The 26,007-nt window shown below is 40.9% G+C and overlaps 1 protein-coding gene and 1 long non-coding RNA gene across 4 annotated transcripts in view; one reads left to right on the top strand and one right to left on the bottom strand.

The window, feature by feature from the left end:
* Positions 1-26,007, bottom strand: part of LOC138757250 (uncharacterized) — a 124,787-nt gene that overhangs the window by 67,126 nt on the left and 31,654 nt on the right. The window lies entirely within an intron of this gene.
* fancg (FA complementation group G) overlaps positions 3,286-26,007 on the top strand; it is a 95,985-nt gene continuing 73,263 nt past the window's right edge. For all 3 annotated transcript variants that reach the window (XM_069924262.1, XM_069924263.1, XM_069924264.1), the window contains exons 1-4: positions 3,286-3,572; positions 9,926-10,010; positions 14,274-14,402; positions 23,559-23,749. In XM_069924262.1, coding sequence (XP_069780363.1) covers positions 3,303-3,572; positions 9,926-10,010; positions 14,274-14,402; positions 23,559-23,749 — 675 coding nt within the window. In that variant the 5' untranslated portion in view covers positions 3,286-3,302. The remainder of the gene's footprint in view (positions 3,573-9,925; positions 10,011-14,273; positions 14,403-23,558; positions 23,750-26,007) is intronic.

Below are 26,007 nucleotides of genomic sequence, written 5' to 3'. Positions count from 1 at the left end.
GGCTTTGGCGTGCAGCGGGGGGCCCTGAATGGAGATGTGGTGATAGACCCCATGCTGGGGCATGGCGGCGGTGAACTGCGGTTGCAGGATGGTGGGGAACTTATGGGATCAGAAAGGAATTAAATTTGTACAAGTTTGTTATGAAGCAGGTTATTTTATTACTTTTTAAAGAATGAAGGAAAACATGAAATACCATTAAATATTCTTTTTTGTTATTATCAAGTTAGAGATTTGTTAATGGATCAATTTGGGAATATTATGAGGTTGCCCAGACAGACTAATTTTGAAATTTTAATTATGGAAGGTAGGTAAAAAGATTTATATCAGAAATGTATGCATTATTACAGAATAAAATATTTAAACCAGATTTACAAAAATCTTGGTTAAAATGGGAAAAAGATTTAGAAACAGGAATTACTCAGAAGGATTGGAGAAATTTGCATATGGTATGAAAAAATCGTGAATGTAAGATATAGATTAGTTCATTATCATTTTATACATCAATTATATTTTACTCCTGAAAAATTAATGAGATATAATTTATTTTCTATGGATTTGTGTTTTAGATGCCAGAAAGAAAATAAAAACGTTTTTACATTCAACATGGCTCTGTGAAAATGTGAAACTTTTCTGTGGTTTGAGGAATTTTTACAAAATATTTTAAAAGTTAAATTCCCAATGGATCCATCAATACTTTTCTTAAGTAATATTAAAAAGGTTTGTTTGGAATTTAGATTAAATAAATTTCAAATAGGATTTTTTGAGATTAGCATTAGCAGTGGCGAGAAAATGTATTGTGATTACTTGGAAAAATGATATAGAATTGAATTTACATAGATGGCACACAGAATTAAGATCTTGTATACCATAGGAAAAAATAACAATTTATGAGATGACTATCTTTTTTTAAATCAGAACGTTTGGAGCCCTTATTTGTATTATATGGGTTTGAGATTTTGAATACTTCTGCCTTGATGTGGTGGAAGTGCCTCAATCCATGATATTTATCTATGTTATAGTTTACATCTCCTTCTTCTTTCTTTCTTTAAGAGGGGGTAGTTAGGAGGGAGTTTTGGGATGGTTTTAGGTAAAAAATATACAAAGGGGGGAGGGTTTTCTGTTGTATGCTGTGTATACTTACTAATATTATAATTTCTGTTGTGCTTTTCAACCTTGTATCATGGTTTTAAAAATTTTAAATTAAGTATTCAAAAAAAGGTTCCTGTAGTTAACGTACACAGTTCTTTCAACAGAGACAAGGCATGCATGACTTGATAGTGACTTTATTCACATAGCACATGGAGCAAGCAGTGGTCAAGTCACGTTACAAGGTAGTTCAGTCATAGCTGTATAGAGCTTACATTTTATCATATATAGTTAAAGTGGACATTCCTTGGGTGCTAATTATGCAACAGATAATTGACATAAAACAGAGGTTTATGACTTGGCATAATTGCAGACACAAGATGGTTATATCAGCATGGATGCTGACGTGTAGGATACTACAATTAACATCACTGCATATAGGTATCCCTTGATTCTGATATTTTATATATTTATTCCTTGCAACAAACATGGAAGGAAGCCATTTGGTCATTGAGTCTATGGCAGCTATTGTAGCTATCCCTATGTTACATTTAAACCATTACCAATTCTTTCTTGTGCAGATCAACACCCTGATTCTTTTACCATCCATCGATGGTTATTTAGCCTGGCAATCAAATATTGTTGGAGGATGTATTTCTTAAAAGAATAAAATAGTGTTAGAGCAGTAGTTTTCAAACTGCCTTCCCACACCCAAACTCACATTCCACCTTGAGCAATCCCTATGCCATAAATGCTCTATAATTAGTAAGGGATTACTTCAGGTGGTATATGAGTGAAAAGGAAAAGGTTGGGAAAACCACTGTTTTAATTGTATCCAATTGCCTCATTTATGTGCACAGTTTCATAACTCCAAAGGAAATTAGAATTCTCATGCAAAATATTTCAGTAACAACTGGGTCTAGAGCAGTGTTCTCAACTTCCCTTCCTACTCACATACCACTTTAAGCAATTCCTTACCAATCACAGAGCACTTGTGGTATAGGGATTGCTTAAGGTGTAATGTGAGTTTAGGGGGGCAGTTTGAAAACCACTGTGTGAAAGGATGTAAGAAGAATTTGGGCAGGTACATAGATGAGAGAGGTATGGAGGGCTATGGACTGGGTAAAGGTTAGTGAGATGAGGCAAAAATAAATGATTCGGCACAGACTAGAAGGGCTGAAGGGCCTGTTTCTGTGCTGTAATGTTCTATGGTTCTATAACTGGGGTCAAAGTTGAAAGCAGGTGTGTGGCAACCTGTTTTGAATGGACCTTGTAACAGAGCTTTGACAACTTCCAGGGCAGAGAATTCCAGGGATTCACCAATCTCTGTGATGAAATTTCTCCATCTCATGTCAAAGGTCAACACCAATGATGCAATCTGACCTACTAGCATTTTCAGCATCTTTATTTTCTTGAAGCCCAAAAATCCAGATACCCGAGTTCAAATCCCATCACTGCAAAGGTTGTGGTTCAAATTCAGTTGAATTGTATTTTTATGATGAGCTTGTTTTTGTCATGGTGACCACAAAAACACTGGATTATCACAAAATCTCACCAAGTTCACTCTTGACCTTTATTGCAGAAGGCTGCAGTCTTCACCTGGGCTGGCTAACAAGTGTGGGGTTGACCCTGAAATGCTCTCTGAATTGGTCCAGCAAAGTAATCAGTTCAAGGGACATTAGGGATATGTAATGAATCTTGGCCGCAGCATTCAGATGAAAAAAAAATTGAATACTTAACAGCCTCATTGCAGGATAATGCTCACCAGAAGGTGGTCCTCAACTTACGACCTACACGTGTTGCGTCCACCGGCACGTGACGGAATTTAAAAAAAAATACATCTTGAGATTTTTCATTAAAGGTTCATTTGTTGAATTTTTCGTTTGTCCGAAAAATTGCTTTAATACCTCGTTAGGACATGCAGATCCGACTTGTGGCCAACCCTTCGGCCCCAATTACGGTCGTAAACTGAGGACTACCTGCTCTCTCTTACTTGATTGGCAGAAAAGTCATTTTGCTTGCTGGCAGATTGTGGGGAAAACGGAGGCCACAGGAAATGAGCCGGTTATTTCCAAAACCAAGTTGATCGTCGCGGAAAAGGGTTGAGCAGGAATTAAATTCTACTGTTCTCGAGGACGGCAATAAAGCTGGAGAAATTTCTTTTAAAAAGTGGGCTTGTTTCAGACGAGCAATTGGGAAAAACAGGTGATAAGAGGATGAATAAACAAAGCAGACAAGTGTATACAAAAAGTCCACGGACCTTAACCTTTCCCGGGCTGTGGCGGATCTCAACTCCGGGTCCACTCTGTCGCGGGGAGGGCGACGGGGTCAAACCCGAGAGGCGGGACTTCCTGTTCGCGCCCCAGCTTTGTGCCGACGCTCCTTCCGCTTCTCGTCAAATTTTGGCGCTGATGGAGAACGTCGGCAATAAAAGTTGTTTGGAGCTCTGGACGGAGGAAAACGAGACGTTGGTGGCAGAGCTGAAAGTAAGTGATCTGTGGAACCACCTGGCCGAATTTCCGCTCCGTTAATGTTGAAATAGAGTAAAACGACAAAGCACGTGGCGCAGTCTAACCTCTGAGAGGAGTTAAAACTTTCAGGACAGTCTTGATGCTCAGACGTGACGTGGGAGAAGTCAACGGAAAACACTTGGAGCCGACGTTTGCTCGGGTTTGACCCTTGACAGGGAATTGTCACTTTCTTTCCCCACCCCCACCCATTGGAGCTACGTCTTCGCTCTATTCTGGCTTCAGGACCCAAGATTATTCTTCCTTTCTCCAATCTCCAGTACTGGAAATCTCGGGAAGCACTTGTGGAAGAGAGAAAAACAAAAAAGTTGGTGTTTCAGGTCAATGGTGGCTTTTTCTGGATCAGAATCCTGGATCTTGGGTGAGAAGGAAATAGAGAATCCATTTTGAAACACAGTTAAAGACAATGATGGAGGGAAGAGTGAGAAGTATACAAATAGAAATGGGAGAGCATTTGGATTTTTACAAAATGAAAGAAAAACCGTCTTGTGAAGCCGTGCAAGTCAATGTACGAAAAGGATAAAAGCCAGACATGGATATTCGTGAACCCTGTGTTACTTGGGAGGGTTCTTAAATAACTTGGAGATGTAAGATTCAAGTAATCAAAGAGACTTTACTTACTGATGTTTTCCACCATCACAAATCTACATCTACACCCCAGAATGGTGCACCGCAGTTACTACAGGGAGAAGGGTGTAATCTTAAGCGGTTTCAAAATCATTCACATCTTCAATATATAACACACCCCTTCAAAAGTTGTTGGGAAATAGTTTCAGATTATCAACATCTATTATTTTTGTTGAAGGATTAGAGGTGATTTGAGGACTATTAAAGAGATTTGGAGGGCTTAATGGAATGGTGATACCTCTCCTGTGCTTTGCAAGTCTTTTCCATGCAAATGATCTCATTTTAATTGCTGGACAGTAAATTTTGTGCCAGGTATGGGGCCTTGATCCTGAAACATAATTTTACTTAAAATGTCATTGCAGTGGATGGCACAATGGTGCAAGTAGTGGAACTGCTAACTCACACTGCTAGAGACCCAGATTGTATCTGACTTTAGGTGCTGTCTGAGTGGAATTTGCATATTCTCATGTTCTCTCTCTGACCACTTGGATTTACTCCATTGACCTTCATCATCCCAAACACATGCAAATTGGTAGGTTCATTGGCTACTGTCAACTGTGGGAGTAGATGTGAACATGGGGAGAAAAATTCCTATTAATGTTGCATTTCTATAAGTGGGTGCTTAATGGCCAATATGTGGAAAGGCACTGTTTGTATGTGTATACCTCTGACTATAATAATGAAGTTCATCTTCAATGCCCAAGATGCCCAATAGTCCTAATTTTTTCCAGAGTCTTATCAAGAATCTTTATTTTCAAACGACAATTTTAGATAATTTTTTTCCCTTCTGGATGATCAGTGTATTTCTGTGGAGGATGGGGATGTATTGAAGCTCAGCTTCTGAACGTGCAGAAACAAGTGTTGTCTGACTGCTGTAACAAGAAAGGATGTGGTAATTTGATTCTGGAATGGAGGGGACATTGGTATTCAAGTGAAGTTTATTGTCATCTGATTGTACAAGTACAACACGATGAAACAGTGTTCTCCGGTCCTCGGTGCAAAAACATGCAGACATAACACACATACAGACAAACAATACATAAATAGGACTAATATCATATCTTTAAAAGTAAATAAATATTGTTTGAAACAAATGAGAGTCTTGGATAGTTAGTATGAGTGGTTTCTTTAGTCATTCAGCATTCTCTCTGCCCATAGGAAGAAGCTCTTCCTTAGCCTGGAGCTGCTGACGCTGATATTCTTGTATCTTTTCCCTGACGTCGATCCTGGTAGATCACATTGATTTGGGGAAGGGTGGGGGAGGTAATGGGAGACTCCGCTCATCCTCTCTGCCACTCTTATGGTCATGTGGATTGACCACCAATCCATTTCTCTGCAGCAACCATACCACATTGTAATGCAGCCAGCCAGGATGCTCTCGAAAGAGCTCCTATAGAGGGTTGACATCATGATGGCAGGTAGCTTTGGCCACTTCAGTCTTAGGAAGTACTGTCACTGTTCCACCTTCCTGACAAGTGAGGAGATGTTCAATGCCCATGATAGGGCACTAGTTAAGTGAACTCCAGGGAACCTGGTACTCTCCACTCTCTCTATTAGAGTTGTTGATGTGTAGTGGAGGGTGGTCGTTCATGGTCCTCCTGAAGTCCACAATCATCTCCTTCGTCTTGTCCACAATGAGACTCGGGTTGTTACTCTCATACCATTTCACGGGATTTTCCACTCTTCTCTGTAGTGTGACTCGTTGTTGCTGATGAGGCCAACTGCTGTTGTGTCATCTGCAAACTTGACACTATTGGAGCTGGATCTAACGATGCAGTCGTGGGTCAATAGCATGAACAGGATCGGGCTCAGCACACAGCCCTGAGGTGCACCAGTGTTCAGCGTGACGTTGTTCACTATTCTGCTATCAACCCAGACAGACTGTGGTCTTTCCGTTGGGGAAATCCAGGATCCAGTTGCAGAGAGGGGTGTTAAGTCCTAGCGAGGACAGCTTCTCCACCAGCCTCTGGTGAATGATCGTATTAAATGCTGAGCTGAAGTCAGTGAACAGCAGCTTGGCATATGAGGCGTTGTTCTCCAGGTGGGTCAGGATGGAGTGAACCGACAAGGCTATAGCGTCGTCTGTGGAACGGTTTCTTCCAAAGGCAAATTGAAATGGATCCAGTGTCTCTGGAATGTGTGCTTTGATGTGTTTCATCACCAGATACTCAAAGCATTTCATAATGGTGGAGGTCAGTGCCACAGGATGGTAGGTCATTGATGCCTTTTATTGTTGCCCTCTTGGGTACCAGGATCATGGTGGCTGTCTTGAACCCTGCGGGAATGATGAACTGCTGCAGTGAGGCATTGAAGATAATTCTTCTGAATTAGTTTTGCTGCATATGTTGGAAGTGAGATGCAGCTTTCTGGAGATGAAATTTGAAGGAAGGATTATGGCTTGACACAGCTCTACAATGATTTAACGCACAGTCTGCAGGAGACACTCAGTGGATTGATTGGCTTCAGTGGAAGAAAAAAAAGAATTGTTAACATTGTGGGCCAGACCCTTCCTCAGATCCATCCAATTTGTCTATGCCAACCAAACTAATCCTTTTTTCCTACATTTGGGCTGTATCACTAAACTTAATTTAATTTATTCAATTTTTAATTTAGACTTACAGCATGGTGACAGCCCATTTCTGCCCATGAGTCCATGCCGCCCAATTTGCATCCAATTAACCTACAACCCCTGAATGGTGGGAGGAAACCGGAGCCCCCAGGGAAAACCCACGCAGACACGAGGAGAATATACAAACTCCTTACAGACAGCACAAGATTTGAATCCCCGTCTCAATTGCTGGCAATGAAACAGCGTTGTGCTAACCACTATGGTAACTGTGCTGCTTTCCTGTCCATGTACCTGTGTAAATGTCTATTGAATGTTGCAATTGTAACTTTGGGAGAATCCATCAACTCTGATTTAGCTGGGTCAAAGGCCTTTTTCATAAGGTGAAAGAAGGCCGTGTATTGGTAATTGTTGCTACTCCCTGGATTTTCTTGGAGTTGTCATGAGATAAAGATTACATTCACTGCCTCAACAATTCCAGAGCCTCACTTCCATAGACTCTGTGACTGTTTTCTGAGCAAATATTGATGCAAAAATCCTATTTAAGATCTTCCCATCTCTTCTAGCTTCATATATAGACACCCACTCTGATCTTCAAAAAGACTAATTTTGTCCATTGCTATCCTTTTTCTCTTTATATTACCAGAAGATGCTCTTTGGAATTTCTTCACCTTGTCTGCCAGAGCAACCTCATGCCTTATTTTAGCCCCACTGGATTTGCTTCTTAATTTTTTTTGGCATTTATTATACTCCTCAGCTACCTCATTTGCCCCTTGTGGCCTATACCTGCAACTGTATATAACTCACTTCTTCTTAACCAGATCCTTAACATTCCTCAAAAACCAAGGTTCCTTATGCCTGTTAACTTTGCCTTTAATCCTGAATATATAAACTCTGTCCTCTCAAAATTTCAACTTTGAAGGCCATCCACTTACTGAGCATATCCTTGCTAGAAAACAGCCTAGTTCAATCCATGCATTCTAGATCATTTCTCATTTCTTCAAAATTTTGCCTTTCTCCAATTTAGAATCTCAACCCAAGGACCCAGACCTATCCTTATCCATAGTTATCGTGAAACTCATGGCATAATGGTCACTGGACACAATGTTCCCCTCCACATACTTCTGTCACCTGTCCTGTCTCATTCCCTAATAGGAGATCCAGAATTGCATTCTTTCTAGTTGATATCTCTATATATTGATTTAGAAATCTTTACTTGACAAACTTCTAGCCATCCAAGTCCCAGTTAATATGTAGAAAATTTTAAAAGTCCCACTGTCACAACCTTGTGTTTCCTGCAGATATCTGCTATTTCTCTACAGATTTGTTTCTTCAATCCTCGTTGACTATTGGACGGTCTATGTTGCAACCCCACGGTGGTCATACCTTTTCCATTCCTCAGCTCCACCAATGTAGCTTCAGTAGATGAGCCCTCTGGTCTGCCTTGTCTGAGTACAGCTGTGATACTTTCCCTGATGAGCCATCCCACTTCTTCCTCTTAAACCCCTCCCACTCTATTGCAACTGAAACAATGGAACCCCTACCCCTCCTTGCAACCAAGTTTCACTAATGGCCACAACATCATAATTCCATGTGCCAATCCATGGTCTGCACTCATCTGCATTTCCTACAATACTCCTTGCATTGAAATAGATGCACCTGAAAAGATTATTCCCGTCATGCACAACCCTTTGATTTCTGTCTTTATATGCATTCTGAACATCTTTTTCTTCCTCCTCACCACTCTCTGCTCTGGCAATCTGGTTCCCAACCCCTGCAAATCTAGTTTAAACCCCTCTGTAGCACTAGCAAACCTTCCTGCAAGGATAATGGTCCCCTTCCAGTTCAGAAGCAAATCACCCTGCCTGTACAAGTCCTGCCTTCTCTGGAAGTGAGGCCAATGATCCAGAAATCTGAAGCTCTCCTTTCTGCACTATCTCTTTAGCCACATGTTAAGCTGCATTATCCTCCTATTTCTAACTTCACTAAAATATGGCATGGGTAGCATTCCTGGGATTACAAACCTGGAGGACCTGTCCTTCAACTTTGCACCTAACTCCTTGAAATATTTTTGCAGGCTCTCATCACCCTTCCTACCCATGTGATTGGTCCCTGCATGGACTATGATGTCTGGCTACTCACCCTTCCTCTTGAGAATACCAGGAACTCCACCTGAAATATCCCAGATCCTGGGAGGCAACATACCATCAAGAATCTCAATCTCTTCCACAGAACCTCTTATCTGTTCCCCTCACTATTAAAGCCCTTATCACCATAGCTCACCTCTTCTGCTCCCTTTCTTTCTTAGCCACAGGGCTATGTGCCAGAGACCTGACTGAATGGCTTGTCCCTGGTAGATTGTCCCCCTCAACAGCATCCAAAATTGTATATTTGTTTTTGATGGGAACAGCCACAGGGGTGCCTGACACTACCTGACTATCACCTGGCTACCTTCCTCCAGTCTCTTCAGTGCAAATGCATCCCTGTAACTCCTGTCTATCAGCCCCTCAGCCTCCTGGATGATCTGAAGTTCATCTAATGCCATCTCCAATTTCCTCACATTGTTTGTCAGGAGCTGCAGCTGGACGCATTTCACAGATGAGAAGTCATCAAAGATATTGTTGGTTCCTGACTACCCACATTCTGTAAAAGCAGAAGATAATAGAAGCAGGAATAGGTCCTCTGGCTGTTTTCGTGCTTGCTCCACCATTCAAAAAGATATGAGCTGATCAATTACCTCAACACTCTTCCTTCATTAAGCCCATATCTCTTAATTTCCCAGGAATCTAATAATCTATTGATCTTAGCCATTGAACCTCCATAGTATACTTTAGTAGTGAATTCCAAAGATTCACTTTGCTTTGGGTGAAGCTATTTCTCGTCATCTCTGTCCAAAATTATCACCCTTATTATGAAACTAGTGGTCAATAGTCCAGCCAGGAGAAATGACAACTTTGTCAGAAGTTTGTACCTTGCAAAAATGGCATTAGCTTATTTGTTATAATCTCTCCTTCTGCAAATAACTCGCCTGAATTCCTTCATTCACAGGTTTCTGTCTTTCACAGTTCAGCACATAGTAAATAATACACCATGACTAACTTTTTTTTTTCTCTCCCAGAATATTTCAACCAATGCTGAAAATTGGACAGATACCTTGAGCCAGAGGTGTGTTTCTTTCAACAAACTGCTGGAGAAAATCAAAGGTATTGATGTACTTTGGCTCAGGCCATTTGGCTTATTGTCCCTTTTCCAGGACAGGAATAAACTCACCCCATTCAGGTGTAAATTCACCACTTCTCATCATCAACCAATTCAAATTAATCTTAATCACTACTTTTAAATGTTATCCAGAAACTTTTTTATACTCTCTATTCTCAATCTTACATTTAAATATTCAAGCTACTCTGGTCTCGGCTGTTTAAACGTGGAAGCAGTCTTTCTAACTTCTTGGTGGCTTCTTTTTGTAATTTTTAAATACTTGTCTCTATTTTGTACTGTTCTGACAGGGAAAGAACAGTTTCAAGTTTGTAAATAATCAGTAATGTAATGCAGAATGACAAAAATGTTAATTCTGTTTTCTTTCCTTACAAATGCTGGTTGATCTGCTGAGTGTTTCCAGCATTTTCTTTTCATTATTTCAGGTTCCCAACATCTGCAATTTTGTTTTGTTGACTTCCACTTCCTAGATTGTCTTTGCATTTAAGATTTGCATGCCAATGAATCTGGATCTTGGGGGTCTTCCCCATAATATGCAGCCAAGCATAGAAAGATTTTGTTTTAATGCAACTAACCATGTTTCTCAAAGGCATGCCGAATGCCATATGTATTATGCTATAATATGTTCCAGAGCTTAAAAGTCCTTTATCAAGCAAGTAGTGAGAACAGGAATTGAGTGCAAGATGCATTGGGTCATAGTATGATTGAATTTCTCATTCAGATGGAAGGGGAAATAGTTAGATCTAAAACTAATATATTATGCTTAAACAGGATGACTACCATAGGATGAGGGAGGAATTGGGCAGAGTGGACTGGGAGCACAGACTAATTGATGAAACAGTTGAGGAACAGTGGAAGATTTTCAAAGAAATATTTTGTAATGCTCAACAAAAATATATTCCGGTCAGGAAAAAGGGCAGCAAGGGAGGGAAAAATCAACCGTGGTTAACAAAGGAAATAAAGGAGAGTATAAAATTGAAGGCGGAGGTGTACAAAGCTGCAAAGAGCAGTGAGAAACTGGAAGATTGGGATAACTTTAAGAGCCAACAAGGGGTTACAAAGCAGGTAATAAGAAATGGGAAAAAGGATTATGAAAGTAAATTGGCACAAAATATAAAAACAGAAAGCAAAAAATTTTATAAATATATAAAATAGAAGAGGATGGCCAGAGTTAACATAGGACCCTTGGAGGATGAGAAAGGAAAACTGGTAGCAAAAAATGAGGAAATGGACGAGGCATTAAACAAATATTTTGTGTCAGTCTTCACGGTGAAAGACACGTCCAGCATGCTCAAGTGCGGAGTTAAGGATGCGAATGTTGGGGAGGGCCTTGATAAAATAGTTGTTACAAAAGAAGTAGTGATGGAGAAACTAATGGGACTAAAGCCAGACAAATCACCTGGTCCTGATGATATGCATCCAAGGGTTCTGAAGGAAATGGCAGAAGTTATAGTTGATGCATTGGTGGTCATTTACCAAAATTCCTTGGATTCTGGGCAGGTCCCGGCAGACTGGAAGACAGCAAATGTCACGCCACTTTTTAAGAAGGGATGTAGGCAGAAGACTGGAAATTATCGGCCAATTAGCTTGATGTCTGTGGTTGGAAAAATGCTTGAAGCCGTCATTAAAGATGAAATAGTGAAACCTTTGGAACGCAAGGGTTCAATCAGGCAGACGCATGGTTTTGGAAAGGGAAGATCTTGTTTGACAAACTTGTTAGGATTCTTTGAGGATATAATGGGTGCGGTGGATAGAGGAGAACAGGTTGATGTTGTATATTTGGATTTCAAGAAAGCGTTTGATAAGGTGCCGCACAAGAGACTTATCAGTAAGTTACAGGAAAGTGGAGTCCGGGGAAGTATATTGGTCGGGATAAGTGGGAGTTTTTCAGGTTGGCAGAGAGTGGTAAGTGGGGTGCCGCAGGGGTCGGTGTTAGGCCCACAACTGTTCATCATTTACATTGATGACTTGGAGGAGGGAACAAAATGTGGTGTAGCCAAGTTTGCGGATGACACCAAATTGAGTGGAAGAACAAATTGTAATGAGGATGTGGAGAGTCTGCAGAGGGATATAGTTAAGCTGGATGAGTGGGCAAAGGTCTGGCAGATGGAGTACAATGTTAGTAAGTGTGAGGTTATCCACTTTGGCAAGAAAAATAAAAGAGCTGAATATTATTTAAAGGGTGAAAAACTACAGTATGCTGTTGTTCAGAGGGACTTGGGAGTGCTTGTGCATGAATTGCAAAAAGTTAGGTTGCAGGTGCAGCAGGTTATTAAGAAGGCAAATGGAATGTTGGCCTTCATCGCTAGAGAAATTGAATTCAGGAGTAGGGAGGTAATGTTGCAACTGTATAAGGTACTGGTGAGACCGCACCTGGAGAACTGTGTCCAGTTCTGGCCTCCATATTTGAGGAAGGATATACTGGCTTTGGAGATGGTCCAGAGGAGGTTTACTAGGTTGATCCCTGGGATGAAGGGGTTGACTTATGATGAAAGATTAAATCATCTAGGATTGTATTTGTTCAAGTTCAGAAGAATGAGAGGAGATCTTATAGAAACGTATAGGATTATGAAGGGTATGGATAGGATAGATGTAGGAAGGTTTTTTGAGCTGGCCGGGGATACTAAAACGAGAGGACACCGTCTCAAGATTTGGGGGAGTAGATTTAGGACAGAGATGAGGAAAAATAGTTTTTCCCAGAGAGTAGTGAATGTTTGGAATTCTCTAACCAGGGAAGTGGTTGAGGCTGCCTCATTAAACATATTTAAATTTCTGTTAGATAAATGTTTACATGATAGAGGAATTCGGGGATATGGGGAGAAGGCAGGTAGGTGGAGTTAGGTCATAAATTAGATCAGCCATGATCGTATTGAATGGTGGAGCAGGCTCGATGGGCCATTTTTGGCCTACTCCTGTTCCTACTTCCTATGTTCCTATGTTCCTATGGGTCATCAGAAAGGGCAAACTGAGGTAGATGCCATTTAAATTTAGACATACAGCACGGTAATGGGCCATTTTGGCCCACAATTCCATGCCGCCTAATTTACACCCAATTAACTGCAGCCCCCATTACACTTTGAATGTTGGGAGAAAACTGGAACTCCCAGGGAAAACCCACGCAGTCATGGGGTGAACATGCAAACTCCTTACAGACAACGTGGGATTTGAATTCTGGTGCCAATCACTGGCACTGTAAAGGTATTGTGCTAACAGCTATGCCAACCACACCACCCAAAACAGGAGAGACAACATAGATGAAAACAGCATTGTTCTAAAATAGTGGTTTTCAAACTGCCCCCCAAACTCACATTCCTCCTTAAGTAATCCCTATGCTGTAAGTGCTCTGTGATTGAGGGATTGCTTAAGGTGGTATGTGAATGGGAAGTGAAGGTTGAGACCCAATTGTTACTGAAATATTTTACTTGCAAAAAATTGTCATTGGCCCATTAGCTTTGGAGTTATGAAACTGTGCACATAACGAGTCAGTTGTATTCTTTGCACTCACATACCACCTTAAACAATCCCATATTAATCACAGAGCACTTATGGCATAGGGATTGCTTGAGGTGGAATATGAGTTTAGGGGAACAGTTTGAAAACCACTGTTCGAGAGGGTGTGCAGGAGCAGAAGGATCTGTGCATAAATCTTCAAATGGGTGGGACATGTATTGAGAGAGTGATTTTTAAAGAAGATGGCATCCTTGAATTGAATGGTCCACAGTTGCCTCTTTTAAACTGCAGAACCTGGGTAGCCCTTCTGGGACCCAAGTGTGAATACTGAAGCAAAGGAACTAGAAACACATAAATTGTAGGGGGATCCTGCCCCTACATTGATGTGTCACATACTCATCGAAGGTACTTTCAGATGTTTGGATGCTGGCTGTTCAGTGACGCATGCAAGCAAGCACTGACATCACCGGAATAAGTGGGTCGGCCATTTTCCTTTTCAAATCACCTGTGGACATGACCTCGGTAGGTTTAAATGAGTTCCCTGACTACCTCTGAGATAGTTGGATTCCGACAGGTTTAACCAGGTCAATCTCTTTCTAACTGCCACATAACTGGGGTGCTAACTGGGCAATTTGCCCGGTTAACCCCATTTTGCACGGCAGTTTGAGAGGGCCTAATGTCAGATAGGCAATGTACTTTGCAGCCTGCTTTGTTGTCAGCATTGGCTGTTTGATGACTCATTAACTGAGATACCTTGCTTTTCAATAGAATGCATTCTGGTCTTTGTGGTCTTTCTGCAGGATTGCCACCGACTGTACCCAGCATTCCACTGGAACTGACGGTTCTCTACAATGCTATTGTTTTAAATATTAGTTTATCTGATGTCATTCATGATGCTAACTCCTTGTTGTACCAGGGATTTACCCGAGGTAAGTTGTAAACTACAAATGTGTTGTAACAACAGCTTTGTTGTTTGCTGTTCCCTAACCATAGAACCATAGAACATTACAGCACATAAACAGGCCTCTTTGGCCCTACTAGTCTGTGCCAAACCATTTTTTTGTCTACTCTCAATGGCTTGTCCCAATCCATAGCCCTCCATACTTCTTCCATCCATGTACCTATCCAAATTCTTTATAAATGTTAAAATTGGGCCCCCATTCACCACTTCAGGAGGAAGTTTGTTCCACACACCCACCACTCTCTGTGTGAAGAAGTTCCCCCTCATATTCCCCCTAAACTTTTCCCCTTTCACCCTAAAAACATGTCCTCTGGTTTGTATCTCATCTAACCTTTGTAAAAAGCTATCTACATTTACTCTGTCTATCCCCCTCATAATTTTAAATATCTCTATCAAATCTCCCCATATTCTTCTATGCTCCAGGGAATAAAGTCCTAACCAGTTTAACCTTTCCCTGTAACTCCGTTCTTGAAGTCCGGGCAACATCCTTGTAAATTTTCTCTGCACTTTTTCTTTCGTATTGATATCTTTCCTATATCTTTTGATATCTTTCCAAAACTGTACATAATACTCCAAATTTGGCCTCACGAATGTCTTGTACAGATTTAACATAATATCCCAACTCTTTTACTCAATACTTTGATTTATGAAGGCCAATTTTCCAAAAGCTCTTTACGATCTTATCCACTTGTGATGCTACTTTTGTGGAATTATGTATTGTATTTCCAGATCCCTCTGTTCTACCACACTCCTCAGTGCCATACTATTTACCATGTATGTTCTTTCTTGGTTTGTCCTTCCAAAATGCAACACCTTACATTTGTCTGCATTAAATTCCATCTGCCTTTTTTTTTTATTGTAGCCCTTTTTTTCCAGCTGGTCCAGATCCTCTGCAAGCTTTGAAAACCTTATTTGCTGTCCACAACACCTGCAATCTCATGTCATCTGCAAACTTGCTGATCGAATTTACCACATTATTATCCAGATCATTGATATAGATGGTAAACAAGGGTTCTAGCACTGATCCTTGAGGTGTATCACTAGTCATAGGCCTCCAGTTTGAGAAGCAATCATCCACCTCCATTCTCTGGCTTCTGTCCAGCCATCGTGGAATCCAGTTTGCTACTTCACCATGAATACCTAGTGTCTGAACCTTCCTGATTAACCTCCCATTCAGGACCTTGTCAAAGGCCTTACTAAAGTCCATGTAGAAACATCCACAGCCTTTTCTTTGACAACTTTCCTGGTAACTTCTTTGAAAAACTCTTAAGAATGGTTAAACATGACCTACCACACACAAAACCATGGTGAATATCCCTAATCAGTCTATGGCTATCCAAACAATTGTATATTTGATCTCTTAGAACACCTTCCAATAATTTGCCTACTACTGACGTCAGGCTCACCGACCTATAATTTCCAGGGTTATTTTGGAACATTTTTTTTTTAAACAAGACAAAGTGAACTACCTTCCAATCCTCTGGCACCACACCTATGGTTAAGAACATTTTAATTATTTTTGCCAGAGCTCCTGTAATTCTACACTAACCTCCAACAAGGTCTGAGGGAATATCTTGTCAGGCCCTGGGGATTTGCCCACCCTTATTTGCTTTAAGACAGCAATCACCTCCTCCTCTCTAATCTGTATAGGTTCCTTGACCTTACTGCTTGTTTTTCTTACTTTGCACGACTCTGTGCCCTTTTCCTTAGTGAATTCTGATGGAAAAAACCATTTAAAATCTCTTTCTATACAAAGTCGATTACTCTGACCTTCGAGGGAACCATTTTTGTCCCTTACTATCGTTTTGCTCTTAATATACCTGTAGAAACCCTTAGGACCTTCCTTCATATTGTCTGCCAAAGCAACTTTGTGTCTTCTCTTAGCCTTCCTGATTTCTTTCTTGAGGTCTTTCTTGCATTGTTTATAATTCTTAAGTCCCTCATTTGATCCATATTGTCTGTACCTGTTATACACCTTTCTCTATCTTCTTACAAACCAGATCCCCAATATCCCTTGAAAACCAAGGTTCCCTTTACCCTCTAACATTTTCTTTAATCCTGACAGGACATACAAACTCTGTGCTCTCAAAATTTCACCTTTGACGGTCCTCCCCTTACCTAGCACATCCTTGCCCGAAAACAATTTATCCCAATCCATACACTTTAGATTCTTTCTCATTTCCTCAAAATTGGCCTTTCTCCAATTTAGAATCTCATCCCAAGGCCTGACCTATCCTTTTCCATAACTAAATTGAAACTAATGGCATTATAATCATTGGACCCAAAATGTTCCCCTACACATACTTCTGTCACCTGTCCTGTTTTGGTTCCTTATAGGAGATCCAGTATTGCATTCTCTCTCGCTTGTATCTCTATACATTGATTTAGAAAACTTCCCTGAACACATTTGACAAACTCCAAGCTAACCTGCAAACTAAAAGGTTACAAGGTATTTCTTCAGACTTCCTTCAGATTGCTAAATACAAATTATTCATTTCATTTAAAATTGAGTGTACTCTATAGATTCTGATGCAGATTATATAATTGAACTCCATATGTATAGTGAAATAAATATGCTTCATGGCACTTGTTCCTCACTGCTTACAGAATCTTCAATATTCAGAAATTTTTTTTTTGTTATACAATTTCCATTCTTAATTCATTCCTTTTAGTGGAGTGTTTTGTGGCTGAGAAGAATGTATTTACAAACTCAGGATATCCCCAAAATATTCACACGCTCATAATGGATTTTTAAGTATTCTACAGCTGCAATGCAGTGAATCATAGAAGCTATTTTACACATGGAGGTTGCACAAAGAAGTAAAATTATGTACAAAAGAACTCAATACTTTGGGGATTTTTTCATATCCACTTGGGACTTGAGATCAGGTTCAATTGAACATCTCAAAGAAATGGAACTTTTCACAAGGCGACTTTATCTTTTTGGTCTGCTGAAGTATAGGCCTGAGCAACATGTTCCATTCTCTAGAGTGTGGTTGAGTCCACAACTCTCTAAATTGGAGCTGAGAGTGCTACATTTGAGACGAGGCTGATGCCTATTAATGATGCTGTCAAGCATCCTTTACAAAGTTCCTCAACATGATTATCCAACTGCACGAAAACCAACAAGGTCGGGTCAGATACAGCAATGAGCTCTCTGAACCCTTCTCCATTAACAATGGCGTGAAGCAAGGCTGTGTTCTCGCACCAACCCTCTTTTCAATCTTCTTCAGCATGATGCTGAACCAAGCCATGAAAGACCCCAACAATGAAGACGCTGTTTACATCCGGTACCGCACGGATGGCAGTCTCTTCAATCTGAGGCGCCTGCAAGCTCACACCAAGACACAAGAGAAACTTGTCCGTGAACTACTCTTTGCAGATGATGCCGCTTTAGTTGCCCATTCAGAGCCAGCTCTTCAGCGCTTGACGTCCTGCTTTGCGGAAACTGGCAAAATGTTTGGCCTGGAAGTCAGCCTGAAGAAAACTGAGGTCCTCCATCAGCCAGCTCCCCACCATGACTACCAGCCCCCCCACATCTCCATCGGGCACACAAAACTCAAAACGGTCAACCAGTTTACCTATCTCGGCTGCACCATTTCATCAGATGCAAGGATCGACAATGAGATAGACAACAGACTCGCCAAGGCAAATAGCGCCTTTGGAAGACTACACAAAAGAGTCTGGAAAAACAACCAACTGAAAAACCTCACAAAGATAAGCGTATACAGAGCCGTTGTCATACCCACACTCCTGTTCGGCTCCGAATCATGGGTCCTCTACCGGCACCACCTACGGCTCCTAGAACGCTTCCACCAGCGTTGTCTCCGCTCCATCCTCAACATCCATTGGAGCGCTCACACCCCTAACGTCGAGGTACTCGAGATGGCAGAGGTCGACAGCATCGAGTCCACGCTGCTGAAGATCCAGCTGCGCTGGATGGGTCACGTCTCCAGAATGGAGGACCATCGCCTTCCCAAGATCGTATTATATGGCGAGCTCTCCACTGGCCACCGTGACAGAGGTGCACCAAAGAAAAGGTACAAGGACTGCCTAAAGAAATCTCTTGGTGCCTGCCACATTGACCACCGCCAGTGGGCTGATAACGCCTCAAACCGTGCATCTTGGCGCCTCACAGTTTGGCGGGCAGCAGCCTCCTTTGAAGAAGACCGCAGAGCCCACCTCACTGACAAAAGGCAAAGGAGGAAAAACCCAACACCCAACCCCAACCAACCAATTTTCCCTTGCAACCGCTGCAATCGTGTCTGCCTGTCCCGCATCGGACTGGTCAGCCACAAACGAGCCTGCAGCTGACGTGGACTTTTTACCCCCTCCATAAATCTTCGTCCGCGAAGCCAAGCCAAAGAAAAACCTGTATGTATAGCAAGCTGTTAACTTACTCTATCCTTTTATTTCATTTCGAGCAGAGTAAGCTGCCTCAATGACTATCGTTCAGTAGCACCCACATCTACTGTGATGAAATTCTTTGAGAGGTTAATCATGGCCAGAATTAACCCGTACCTAATTAAAGGACTGGACTCACTGCAATTCGTTGCATGGTAGACGCAATATCACTGGCTCTTCATTCAGCTCTGGAACACCTCGATGATGGCTGCTCTTCTTAGACTACAGCTCAGCTTTCAACACCCTCAATTCTGGCAGCAAACTCCAAACCCTGGGCCTCTGCACCCAATTCTGCAATTGGATCCTTAATTTCTTCATTGGAAAACTAGTCAGTACGAATTGGAAGCAACATCTCCTCCTCACTGATGATCAAGACAGGCACAGCTCTACTTACTCTACACCTATGACTGTGTGGCCAGACACAATTCAAATGCTATCAACAAATTTACCAATGACACTACAGTTGTCGGCAGAATCACTGATGGCAATGAGGAAGTGTACAGGAAGGAGATAGATCAGCTAGTTGATTAATATTACAGAATTATGCTGTTATTAATCTTTGTTATAATATTTTAGAGGGTAACTTTGTGGATTGGAAACAGGGAAACACACACAAATACATTTGCACGCGTATTGGAGACTGTCTGAAGCTGGAGAGCTGTAAAACTAGAGTTGATTGTTCCACAGAAATACTGAAGTCAATAAATTTTTATTCAGAAAGACATCTGGTCAAACAGAAAACCATCAAGTTCATGAATGGTTTCTGGAGAAATGAAACTTCAAACTGAGCCAATAGTGATGTCATGTGATTACGACACTTCAAGAAAGCATCTTTAATATAATGAACCAGTTTCATTTGATGTGAGAAATGCAGTAACATTCTGTGAGAAAGGGCTGTGATGTGTTCCCCTTGTCAAGGGAGGAACACAGGATCAAAGTGGCTAGGAAGAAGTTGGCCACTTTGACTGTCTATCTTTGTTAAGAGAGAGCAGTGCTACTGGCCTTTGTAATGATCATTTCGTCTAAAACCTTTGACTGGGTTGGTGAAATCAAGTTCCGTAACCTCCACGCAAGAGAGGAATTGTAGAAAAATCATTTGTATGAAGAAACCTTTTTCTGAAAGCAGCCATACAAGAATTTGTGAATTTTGAGAAGTGTGATGATTTGGCACCTCATTTTGAACAACAGTTTAAAGATTCTGAGTTTCCACACAAAAGATTTAGAAAACTGAACTTTGAAATAACTTTTCAGAATCATGCCTGAACTGTAATAGTTTTTTGATCGCTCTCTCTCTCTCTCTCTCTCTCTCTCTCTCTCTCTCAAAAATTTTATTATTAATAGTTATTAATAAAAATATTAGTTTGAAGATACCATTGTCTTGGTGAATTTCTATTGCTGCTGGTCTATGTCGTAATAGTGGTGTCACAACAACAACCTTACACTCAACGTTTGCAAAACGAAGGACCTGATTGTGGACATAAGGAGAACAGAAACCAGTCCTCATTGAGGTGTCAGCAGTGGAGAGGGTCAAGTTCCTGAGTTCAACATCTCTGAGGATCTGTCCTGGAGCCTCCATATTGATGCAGTCATAAAAAAGGCTCCAAAACACTTTGGAAGGAATTTGAGGAGATACAATATGTTGTTGAAGATTCTTGGAAACTTCTACAGGTGTACTGTGGAGAACATTCTGGCTGGTTGCATCAGTGTCTGCTATGGAAGTGCCAATGCTCAGGACAAGAAAAGAAAACTCCAGAGTATTGTTAACTCGGCTTGTGATATCACGGACCCCAGTCCCCACTCCATCGAGAACATCTACAAGAGGTAGTGTTTTAAGAAAGCAGCCTTTATCCTCAAGGAACCCCACCCACCATGCAGGCCATGCGCTTTTCACTCTGCTACCATCAGGGAAAAAGTAGAGGAGCCTAAAGACGAGTACTCAGTGGCACAAGGTCAGCTTCTTCCCCTCCTACCATCAGATTTTGTTTTAAACTATTTGTTCAAAATACAGATAATAAGTAACATATATACAAATAAACAAAGCATGAACATAATATTTTATATAAAGAAAAAAAAGGAAAGAACCCCCCCCTCTTTCAGCCAACTCTCCTAAGGAGAGCCATAAAGAAAAAAGAAAAAAATAAAGAAAAGTAAAGCATACATATTAAAATCTAGTCAATATAAATCAAAATGTAAATATTCTGAATATAACAACCACCTATTAATAAAAAAAACTAGTTATCCGCGAAACATATGTAATTTTTTTCCATTATTAAACAATATTTCATCTCATTATGCTAAAAGTCTCAAATTTAATCATTTCAGGTAAAATCATATCTCTACCGAACACGTTTTACCAAAAATCAAACGATAAAAATACGCTTACGCTTAATCGGACTGTTTAAACCCCGAACATTAAAAGTAGCAAACTTCAACTTTGTCCACTAATGTTACTAAAAACTAATAATATCAATATATAAAGACTCAGATCAATGTAAATAGGCCCTCCAATAGGAGAAAAATAAACCACAAATTAAAGTCTAAATAAAATGAAAATTAAAAAAAAGATAAAAAGAAAAAAAAAAACAAAAAAACTACCAAAAGGTAGTAATCCCTAAACAAAAGTTGGGTGTGGATTACCCACCAGTGGCTGATGACTAGTAGAACATAGAGCAAATTTCTCCTTCGCCAGCCAAACAAAGAATAACAACAAGATATAATGACATAAAAAGAAAATAAAAGTAAAAAGTTCTTCTATTCATCCAAGAAATTCCAGACTTTGCGACCCCATTTCAAGGAAACGGACTCTTTCCATTCCTATTTCTCCCATTTCTTCCATTTCCAGAACAACCAGATTTTTCTTTAGGAGACAATGGTGGGCTACGTCTTTGTCCTCTTACATCTGGAAACGAGTCAGCAAAACTCATTGCTTCATACTCATTCTCAAAAAACCGAGATTGAAAGTCTCCACAAAACACCTTCAACACTGCCGGATAGCGAAAAGTCGACTTACAACCTTTACACCACAAAACTTCGACGCCGACGCTGAATAACCTCTTGACTCAAATCAGGATAGAAAAAAACTCTACTATTCTGAATCATTAACGGAGCTTGTCATTGTCTCGCGTTTTGCACTGCTTAACGAAGTATCGTTTCTCTGTCCAAATAATTCAAACATCGAATTATCACGGGTCTCGGTGGTTGACCAGGCAGAGGTCTTCTTAAGGCTCTATGAGCTCTTTCCAATACCAGACCTCCAGAGAAAAATTCCTGCCCCAGTATTTGTGGAATCCATTCGGTAAAAAAACAAAGAGGATTTTGTTCTTCCATACCTTCTGGCAAACCAACAATCTTCACATTATTCTTTCTACTTTGATTCTCCAAATAATCTACTTTCCTCTCTAACTCCCTCTCACGTTCTCGCAATTCTTTAACAGATTCTTCCACCTCCAACACTTTTTCTGTATTAGAAGCCACTTGTTGTTGACATTTCAAAAAAGCAGCCTGAAATTGTTTAAAATCCTCACAAGATGCTTCTACACGTATTTTAACTGTATCCAGCTCCAAACTGAGCCTCTGAGACATTTCATTCAGCATAGGCTGAATGATAAGGCTTAGCTGTTTACATTGTAATTCAGAAAAGCTCAGCCCTGCTTTCTCTAACGTAGTGGCAGAACCAGATAACTGCAGCTCCTGCTGCATCTCAACAACAGGCAGTTTAACAGTTTTACTGTGGGTCTGGACTCCCAGCGACAGCACCCCGACTTCCTCGGGGCCGTCGTTGTTCTTCCCCCACCCCCCCGCAACCCGTTGTTGCTTCAAAAACTCACAAAAGACCAAAATATTCAGATTGGAGTATATCCTGGGGTATTTCAAGCAATGGAGTCGTCTTCTTGCGTGCCCCCTCCGTTAAAGTCGGCAGGCTGCCAGAATCAGGATCCATGTTGGGGGCACATGCACCTTCCTCCTGAGAACGGGTAATTCCAGCGATGTCCTTCTCCTGGTGAGTAGTAGTCATTTTTTCCAGCTCCCACAGGCAATCTCTGTGATTTCGGCTTGAAAGAAAGCAAACCTGAAGTTGCAGCAGGCTCTAAATCTTCAACACTCCGAAAATGTAGTTTCTTCTGCACTTGAGGTTTAATCTTTTTACCATTAATAGCCATAACAATTCCTTGATACTTTAAACTAAGTTTAAAAAAATTTAAACCTGAAAACAGAGTTAAAAACGGGTTCTTAAAAGTCCAGCCAGTGAGGTTGAGATTACACGTCTAGACTCTATGCCATCTTGCCATGCCCCCCCCCCCTATCAGATTTATGAATGAACAACGAACCATCGATCTTACTTTTTTCTTTTTCCTGCACTATTTTTATTTATTTTGTAAGGTGGTTTATATGAATGTTTACATGCTGCTGTAAAACAACAAATTTCATGACTTGTTCATGACAATAAATTGATTCATTGACCTCTGGCTAGTGTTCAAGCAATGAATGATGTGCATGTATTCTCTGCAGTACTTTGTTTAAAAAAAAATCTGTGTTCTTTTCAATCACTTCATGATAAACTACATCTTTTTATTTTTGATAACCAGTGATAATAAAGCCATTTCCTTTTTTTTTTGCATTCTATTATTTTGATTTTCAAAAGTTTGCTTGTGTATTTTAGATTCAAGATCTCTTAAAATTGTTTTGCCTTCATGGTTAATTGCAATTTTTTTTGAAACAGGATTAGAAGCATATGGTAAACATTTTGATGAATGCGACATCATGACGTTGTGGGAAATAATATTTCAGAGCATCACTGACCCCATTTTCATTCAGACAGTTGATCAGCTGATCTACTTGCAATGTCTATTGTGGCTAGCTCGAAATCAGCTGGAGAAGGTTGATGCGGTGCTGTGTGTGCTAAGAGAGAGAGTAAGTATGGCTAGGCAGATACAGATTTATTACTTTTACATTTCACTGCAATTATTCTTTTTCCTTTGCTCATTCTGTCAAGGAAGATAAAAGGATGTGCTTAAAGAAAATTGCTGGAAACAGGTCAGGCAGCATCTGTGAGATTTCAGATTTATTATCAGTTCATAAATGACATCACATACAACTCTGGGATTCTTTCTCCTGCAGGTGAGGCAGAATTACCAATTATTGGTGGTGCAAAAAAAAACCTATTTAACAAATAAATAAATGTAAACAAACTGCAATACAGAGAGGAAAAAAAACAATGAAGTACAAAAGTTAGTCCTTAAATGAGTCCCTGATTGAGTTTGTTGAGAAGTCTGATGGTGGAGGGGTAGCAGTTGTTCCTGAACATGGTGCTGTGAGTCTTGTGGGATTTTTACCTCTTTCCTGATGGTAGCAGTGAGAACAGTGTATGTGCTAGGGGTGTGGATTACTGCTGCTGCTCTCTGATGGCAGTGTTCTCTGAAGATGTTCTCGATGGTGGGGAATGTTTTGCTTGTGATGTCCTGGGCAGCATTCACTATCTATTGCAGGGCTTTATCCCCATACCAGACCATGATGCAGCAGTCAGCAAATTTTCCACCACACATCTGTAGAAATTAGCCAGGGTTTCCTATGTCAGAATCCCTGAAAAGGCTGAGGATCCTGTGATATCTGTCTCTGAGGGTGACATCAGAACATTATTTGAGAGGGTGAACCCTCACAAGGCATCAGGCCCTGATGGTGTTCCTGGCAGGGTACCGAAAATCTGCACCAACCAACTAACCTGAGTGTTCACAAACATTTTCAACCTCATTATGGCAGTCAGATTCAAAAGGGCATCAATCAGCACGGTACGCAAGAAGAATAGTGTCTGCGTAGCACTAACTTTTACTGTAAAGATCTTGACCCACTGCCATTTGCCCATCATCACAAATCACTCCATGGTAGAGCTCTCCACTCAGCTCTGGATCACCTCGAAAACAGCAATTCATACATACTGCTGCTCTTCATTGACTACAGCTCAGTTTTCAACACCATTATTCAGTGCTGGTCAAGAAGCTACATATTCTAGGCTTCTGTATCCCACTCTGCAACTGGATCCTTAACTTCCTCATTGGAAACAACGTCTCTTCACTGATCATCACAGGCGCACCTCAAGGATGCATGCTTAGCTCACTGCTCTACTGGTTGTACACCTATGACTGTGGCCAGGCACAATTCCAATGCCATCTACAAGTTTGCTGATGACGCCACGGTTGGCGGCGGAATCTCAGACGGCAAAGAGGAAGTGTACAGGAGGGAGATAGATCAGCTCATTGAATGGTGTATTGACAGCAACTTTGCGTTCAATGCCAGCAATACCAAGGAGCTGATTGTGGACTTGCCGAGGAAATCAGGGGAACATAACCCAGTCCTCATTGAGGGCTCAGTAGTGGAGAGAGTCAAGAACTTCAAATTCCTGAGTGTCACTATCTCCAAGGATCTGTTTTGGAGCCTACACATTGATGCAATCACAAAGAAGGCTTGCCAACGGCTATACTTTCTGAGATGTCTGAAGAGATTCAGTATGTTGTCGAAGGTTCTTGGAAACTTCTACAGGTGTACTGTGGAGAACATTCTGGCTGGCTGCATCACTGCCTGGTATGGAGGCACCAACTCTCAGGACAAGAATAAACTCCAGAGGGTTGTTAACTTGGCCTGCGACATCACAGGCACCAGACCTCACTTCATCGAGGACATCTTTTTTAAAAAAAAAACAGCACTCTCTATCCTCAAAGATCCCCACGCCCAGGCCATGCCCTCTTCACTCTGCTACCATCGGAAAAAGGTGCAGGAGCCCCGCCATCAGATTCCTGAATAATCAATGGACCAAAGACTTTTCGTGCACTATTATTATCTTTTTTATATCATAACATTGTAAGATGGTTATAATTTGAACGTTTGTACTGTCCTGCTGCTGAAAAACACCGAATTTCATGACTTGTTCATGACCATAAATCCTGACTCTGATTCCGATGTCTGTGGAGAGAACAAGTCAAAATTTCAGATCGAGATCCCTTTGTCAGAGCTCAGAAAGTGAGTTTAAAAAAAAGTTGTTTTTCCTTGGTTGTTTGCTCGTTTTCCTTGTTCTGGGGAAGGATCCGCATCCTGAAATTTTAGTTAAATCTATCCACGGATGTTGCCTAATCTAATAAGTGGCTCCAGCATTTTCTGTTCCGATTTCAAATTTCCCA

This window comes from Narcine bancroftii, chromosome 3, assembly GCF_036971445.1.
Source record: "Narcine bancroftii isolate sNarBan1 chromosome 3, sNarBan1.hap1, whole genome shotgun sequence".
Classification (NCBI taxonomy): Eukaryota; Metazoa; Chordata; class Chondrichthyes; order Torpediniformes; family Narcinidae; genus Narcine; species Narcine bancroftii.
Note: the sequence above shows the minus strand (reverse complement) of the source record. Positions and strands in the feature narration are given on the sequence as shown.